The sequence below is a fragment of the Cajanus cajan genome, chromosome 3 (genome assembly GCF_000230855.2).
Source record: "Cajanus cajan strain Asha chromosome 3, NIPB_CcT2T_4, whole genome shotgun sequence".
In the NCBI taxonomy this organism is placed as follows: Eukaryota; Viridiplantae; Streptophyta; class Magnoliopsida; order Fabales; family Fabaceae; genus Cajanus; species Cajanus cajan.
Window position 1 is genome coordinate 3,109,739 of NC_138519.1, and position 6,180 is coordinate 3,115,918.

General features: G+C 32.2%; 1 protein-coding gene across 6 annotated transcripts; it reads left to right on the forward strand.

Annotated features, from left to right (window-relative positions):
• The first annotated feature begins 605 nt into the window (after positions 1 to 605).
• LOC109799597 (putative E3 ubiquitin-protein ligase RHB1A) lies at positions 606 to 5,032 on the forward strand. Of its 6 annotated transcripts, none has more exons than XM_020360212.3 (5): positions 606 to 753; positions 1,468 to 1,643; positions 3,606 to 3,978; positions 4,100 to 4,209; positions 4,392 to 5,032. In XM_020360212.3, exons 2-5 carry the CDS (start codon positions 1,473 to 1,475, stop codon positions 4,419 to 4,421), a joined length of 684 nt encoding a protein of 227 aa, XP_020215801.2. In that variant the 5' UTR covers positions 606 to 753; positions 1,468 to 1,472; the 3' UTR covers positions 4,422 to 5,032. The 6 variants fall into 6 exon arrangements, with proteins under 6 accessions (XP_020215801.2, XP_020215792.2, XP_020215783.2 ...); XM_020360203.3 differs by lacking the exon at positions 606 to 753 and adding an exon at positions 763 to 987 and having other exon boundaries at positions 1,465 to 1,643; XM_020360194.2 differs by lacking the exon at positions 606 to 753 and adding an exon at positions 763 to 987.
• The last annotated feature ends 1,148 nt before the right edge of the window (positions 5,033 to 6,180 follow it).

Consider the following 6,180-nt stretch of genomic DNA (forward strand, 5'->3'; position numbering starts at 1 on the left):
TATATTTTATCAAATTAAGAAAATACACTTTAATTAAAACTATTTTAATTTAAAAATAATTAATATGTGAGATGATATGAATTGAGCCTTATATAAAAAAAATATTCTAAATTAAGTCTTATAAATAAAAATAGAGATAGTATATATTAAAAAAATATAATTTCTAAACTATTGTAAAAAGAGAATAAAATAATAGTTATATATATATATTATTTATTTTATATAAAAAATTAATAATATAAAATATAATTTAAAATATTAATTTTCTTTTATTTTTTATTTATCCCACTCTATTAAATAAGTACACATTTTTACACTATTATTTTATTTATTTTTATCGGATGAATTCTTAAGATTTGTGACTCTCCTCCTCCTCTTATGTTATTAGGACTTAACAAAGAGATACTAAAACTATATATATTATAAAGAAAATATATTTTGGTAACCATTTCTTTAATTTTTATTTTTTAGTGGATAATTATATTTTTTGAATATAAAAAAATCTTATATTCTTTTAAATAATTATTTATAATTTATAATATTTATTTGAGTGAAGTTCACGTTCACGGTTAAGCAAATTGAGTTGACTTTAGTAATGGAGTTGTAGGCTCCGAATTCCGAAGCCAACAAACGACAAAGTTCCTTACGACACAGAAATGAGTGGAGCGAGCGCATACACTGTGAATGTGAATGTGGACAACCCCACCAACACTGTAACATCAAAAGTAACAAACAACGTATCGAATCATTAAGGTAGTTTCACTCTTCTCAATTTCACAACCTCCTTCTATGCTCTATCCCTTTTCTTTTCCTCCAACCCATTTCCCATCCCCACCTCCCACATAAGCTACCTTTTTTATTCCCCTATAAAATAAAAAAAAATTCTTTTCCTTTTCCACACTAAACTTTAGGGTTTATGTCCTCAATTTTGATTCAAATGGTTCTTGCTGTTCGACCCTTTTCCTGGTTTGTTCAACGTCTCTTTGGGTATTCCGGCTGATTTCGTTGTCTGATTGCTACTGTGTTCATATTGATTCTGGGGATTGGTTTGTGACATGGAGAGTTTGTCTGATGTTGAAGTTTGTATGCTAATTGTGTAGTGATATGTAATTGGGATGATCATGGATTAGGTTGAAAAATGGGCATGAGGTTTTGAGTTAAGGCATTTGTCCCTTTCTTCAACTGTACTATAATCTATATCTTTTATGATATTCTTTACGGGAAAAAAAACTCATTATTTTCACTAGAGAAGTTCTAAAAAACTTTTATAAATTTGTATCTAAACAGACTTGTTATTATGTTATTCAATTCTCAAAATGAAGGGCTTGGTTGTTACAACTGTGTAATTGATTGTTTAACTTTGTGTTTTTTTGCATAATTTTAAGTTGCCTCTGATTTCATGGGATATAAGTTTGTTTCTAATGTGACATATATTTTTGTGTACTCTTTTTTGACTTGTGGTAGCAGAATGGATGCATAAAGTCTGGTGGCCTCTGATCCTTTCGCGATTCCAAATATTAGACGAGAATGAGCTTATCACTGGATGGTTTGATTATTTAACAGAAAAAGAGAGCTGGAAAATGGGAGGTTGTTGTTGTTCTGCTAGGAAACCTCACCTGCATGGAACACCAGTGTATTACTATGTTAGTAATTTTCTATTCTCTCTTACCTGATTTGTAGCTTATGTATCACATATATGGCTGCGCTTATAAGCATCAATGTAATAATCTCACTATTAGTACATGCTATAAACCCTTTAAATATACCGAATAAAATTGACTAATGATGGAAAATAAGTGCATGTATTGATTCTAAGTGATACTTCTCATCTCTTTTGTATAGTATTCTCTCCTTTAGCTCTCTTCTGCCGGTTAATTAATGAGCCCCCTTATGACTTCAGACAACAACAAAAAAGGTTAAAGAAGGCCTGTTTTTAACAAACCAAAGAGAAATAATGACAGAGCTCCAAACTCAGTTTAATCTCTTCTCTTCCTGTTTTTGTTAGTAAGTTTTATCCATGAAAACTTGCATATATTTTGTTGCTGTACCGATTGTGAAACACTTGGATGGGTCCCTGGATCAAATAATAACAAGCAGGTCGGTCAATAATACTCTCACTTGTTTTCCGTCTTTTATGCAAATCTATTACTGAGTTTTTTTTATTTTATTTTTTATTTTTAATGTAGCTAATAGCTATCAGTCACTCTCGCTCCATTCCATTAAACATGCTTACAAACTCAGAACAAATTGATCCATAAAAACATGTTTTAGATTTAATTGTAAAAATTATTGAATATTGATGATTCATTCAGTTTGGGATTTCATCTCGTAAGTTGTCCTGTTCAACAAAAACACGTAAGACTCTGTTTACATAATAAAGTCAAGGGAAACTAAAGTCACTGTAATTGTTCAAGTTCAACTAAGTGAATCTGTTACTCCTCTATTCCTCCTGCATTCTTAGTTTTTACACCCAATTTTCAAACTCCTTCACCGCTCTGTCATTGTCACAAGTCATGTTTGAGTGAAGGAAAAATCAAACTATTTTGTTGTCAACTTCCCGTTAAAAGGTTGCTATTGGTGACCATCCATGTCAACCAGATCTGACTTCTGGAATATTTCATTTACAAAATCACTATTTTCATGTTTACATTAACTTACGGCTAATGTAACAGGTGTTATTATGAGTAACTATTTTAAATGTAGGCATACATCAAAGTTGCTGATAAATCAATGGACTTTGGACCTGTACTACTTTTATTTTCCTTTTTAAAATTTTTTTTTTTCTTGTAGACCAGTGAAGTGAAACAAGGTAATTAAATTTGACTAAATAGAAACTTACTCCAGGCATGGAAGCATTTAGAAAGATAATCCTTGGTGTTGTGTTGTCATTCAATTGAATGATCAAAAAGTTTCCTGAGTAGTCATTGCTTAAAGGAATGAAAGTGATGGAAGAAAGTTGAGCATGGTTACGGAATTGATAGAAAATTTAGTTCATTGTTCACAGATGTTTGAAGTGATTGTAAAAAGCTGCAACTTGGGAAAAAGGTACGGTAAGTTGCGAGAGAAAGCAAATTAATGAAAGATTATTAAAGATCCACATCTTTTCTCCCTTTTTTATTATTTAAATGAGTCCTATTTTATTATTTGTTTTAATTTCTTACAAAGTTTAATGGCAAGAAAGGGAAGTAAAATCAATAACTGCCTTCGTATTGATAATTTCTATGCTTGAACTTGGTTATTGGTAATGGTATGTTGAGAAGAATGAGTACAAGCGAGCAAATTCATTATTATTTTGCAGTTTGCAAAGATTTATTAGGAGGTTAAACAAAAGTGTCATAGATGGTCTCTATGCAATTTATAACTCTTTCCACAGTATCCATGGCTTCTTCTCTCTCTAACTTTGAGTGAGAGAAACAATGCAGCATTTCCCCGTGCTTGAATGGTTTCTGTGGGGGATGTCAGATGAGGAGGTGCCTGAGTTGTGGTTTATCTTGATTGTTTTCATTGTTCTCTTTTAAATTAAGTGCTTCATGAAAAATAATCTGTTTCCTTGTGTAGTATTTGACGATGGCAAACGTATGATATTATACTACTCCTGTTTTCAGTGCCCACCAACTTTAGAAGAGCATGAGTCTTTGACATCTAATGACGGTGCGGCTGCTTCACTCACTACTGGATTGCTGGTAGGCTTGAACTTAGAAACTTCCACACCTGATACATATCAGCCGCCTCCTGCACCTCTGCCTTATGATGTGGTCTTGGGAGGTCCAGCATCAACAGATTCTGAATCAGGCAGAGAAACAGTTAGTGGCAGTAGCTTTGGAACATTAATTACATGTGAAGATCTTGAAGAAGCTCACTGTAAAGCTAAAGCTATTTCAGCACCTATATCTCCAAGCAAGGCAGAACTGTCAAAATCAACTGAATTTCATGCATTAGTGACGGAAGAAGAGGACGGCTGTCCAATTTGTCTTGAAGGTTAGTAGAAATTTGCTTTTAAAGTCAGATTTTCTATTTTTCAGTTGAGGAATCAGGGGAAGACCAATAAGTTCTGACTTTCTCTGGAAACTTTCTTTTGATATTTTTATTTTTAATGCAGAATATGATGTTGAGAATCCTAAAACTCTGACAAAATGTGAACACCACTTTCACCTGTCTTGCATTCTCGAGTGGATGGAAAGAAGTGATTCTTGTCCTATATGCGATCAGGTTTGGCTTTCTGCATCAATCCTTCCTTAACTATATAACGAAATGAGGGTGGTTTTGTGATTCCTCTTTTGGTGAATGAATTCCAGAAGATCCTACTAAATGTGCAATATTGGTTATTGTTGACAATAAAATACCATCTTTCTGGGTTATAGTAAAATACTTTTTTCCTTCTGATGTTACAGGAGATGATATTTGACCAGACACTGGACTAGTTATGTTGTGTTAAAAAAAGGAGCTTGCTTAATGCGTGAAAGATAGATGAAAAACTCATTGTTTGATAGCTGGTTAGAAGATAGTACAAATTCATTTTCAATTTCTAGAGCATTTAAAAGGTCGTTGTTTTAGTGGGCCCATTCATTGGGTGTACAATCTGTGAGAAGAAGAATGAGAAGGTTTTGACAGAATGCTACACCACATTGCATGTCAATTTGATTGCAACTCCTCATGTTGGAATTTACCTATTATTAGTGAAAGAATGCAGCTTTTCTCAAGATGAAGAAATTCATGTTCGCAGAATGGCTTTCCTCCTTCCCCCCATGTTGCTTTGCTTCCCTCTCCATATTCTTGTACAAATTTCTCAATACTTATTTGTTTTTCTATGTTATTTTCTGTGAGAAAAAAAGTGCATACCGGTTTTGTAAATCAAGTCTGCTTTACATGTTGCCACATTTTCAATGTATATATTATGGTGGATGTTGGAGATCCCATCTTTTGTTGTATACACTGAACCCGTGTTTTCAATTGAAATCTCTTCAGCTTGGTGGCAAAAGGGGTAATTGTGAACATTGTTAATCAATGTAGATTATGCTGGTTTTCTGTTTGACAGTGATGTTAATTTGTTGTTTTGCTGGCGGTGGGAGTGAGATGCTGTAAAGAGTAAGCAAGACATATAGGGTCTGTTTGGATAAATTCTCCATAACTCCAGAAACATTTTTAGGAAAAAGATAAAAAGGAAAAATAAATTTTTTTTCCATAGGTAAAATTAGCTTATGCATTAATAAGAAATAAGTTTTATGGAAAAAAATTCTTTTACTTTTCCTTATTTTTTTTTTTCAAAAAAAATTCTAAAGAAATTTATCCACACAGTTCTGGATGCCATTCTAGTTGTCTTTCTGTGTGCATGTGTGTCGATAGTTGGCTTAGTCTAAACTCCAAACTGCACGTGAGTGAGTGAATTAAACAAATAGCACAATCTTTTCAACATGTCAATGGCACAATCAATGCCTCCCTACCCTACTTTCCCAACTTATTGATTGCATAAAATCAAAGCCATACAACCTTTCCATTTACCCCTCTTAAATTCTTTGCCATCGATTGATAGAGCCCTCTTCTTTCCCTTTCATGTTTAGTACTGTCAAGGATGAACTTTGCCTACTCTGCCTACCTTTATTGACTACCATAACATATGATATAAGAAACTTGTTCTAAAGGATGATGGCAGTACTGGATGATCCATCATTGAAGTAATAAATGTTAGGGCCTGGTTGATTGTGTTTTTTAAAATAATTTATAAAATTATTTTCAAAAAAAGATTATTCGAGAGTCTGTAGGAGTGAGGAAAGAAGATGAAGCAATGCAATAAAGAATATGAGGAATAAAAACTGAAAAAAAATAAGTGTAATATGTTTTTTACTCTTATAAAAATAGTGTGTGCTTTTATGTTAGACTAGTAGTCCCTATATAATTTTATGAGCACTTCTAATTCTTTCAAAAAGAAAAAAAAAATTCTGTTAGCAATATAGTTCTTGTCGTTTAATTGAAAAAGAAAAATACTTTTAGTTCTTATAAAATTATGATCCTATTGTTTTTGTCCTTGAAGATACTAATAAAATAAGAATTATAGAACTAAAATGAAAAATTACGATTTTGTAAGGACTAAAAGTGCTTACAATTTTTCATGTCAACAATCAAACTAACAACAAAAATTTATTGTTAATGGATTAAAAAAATATTGTGACCAAAACTGTTCGA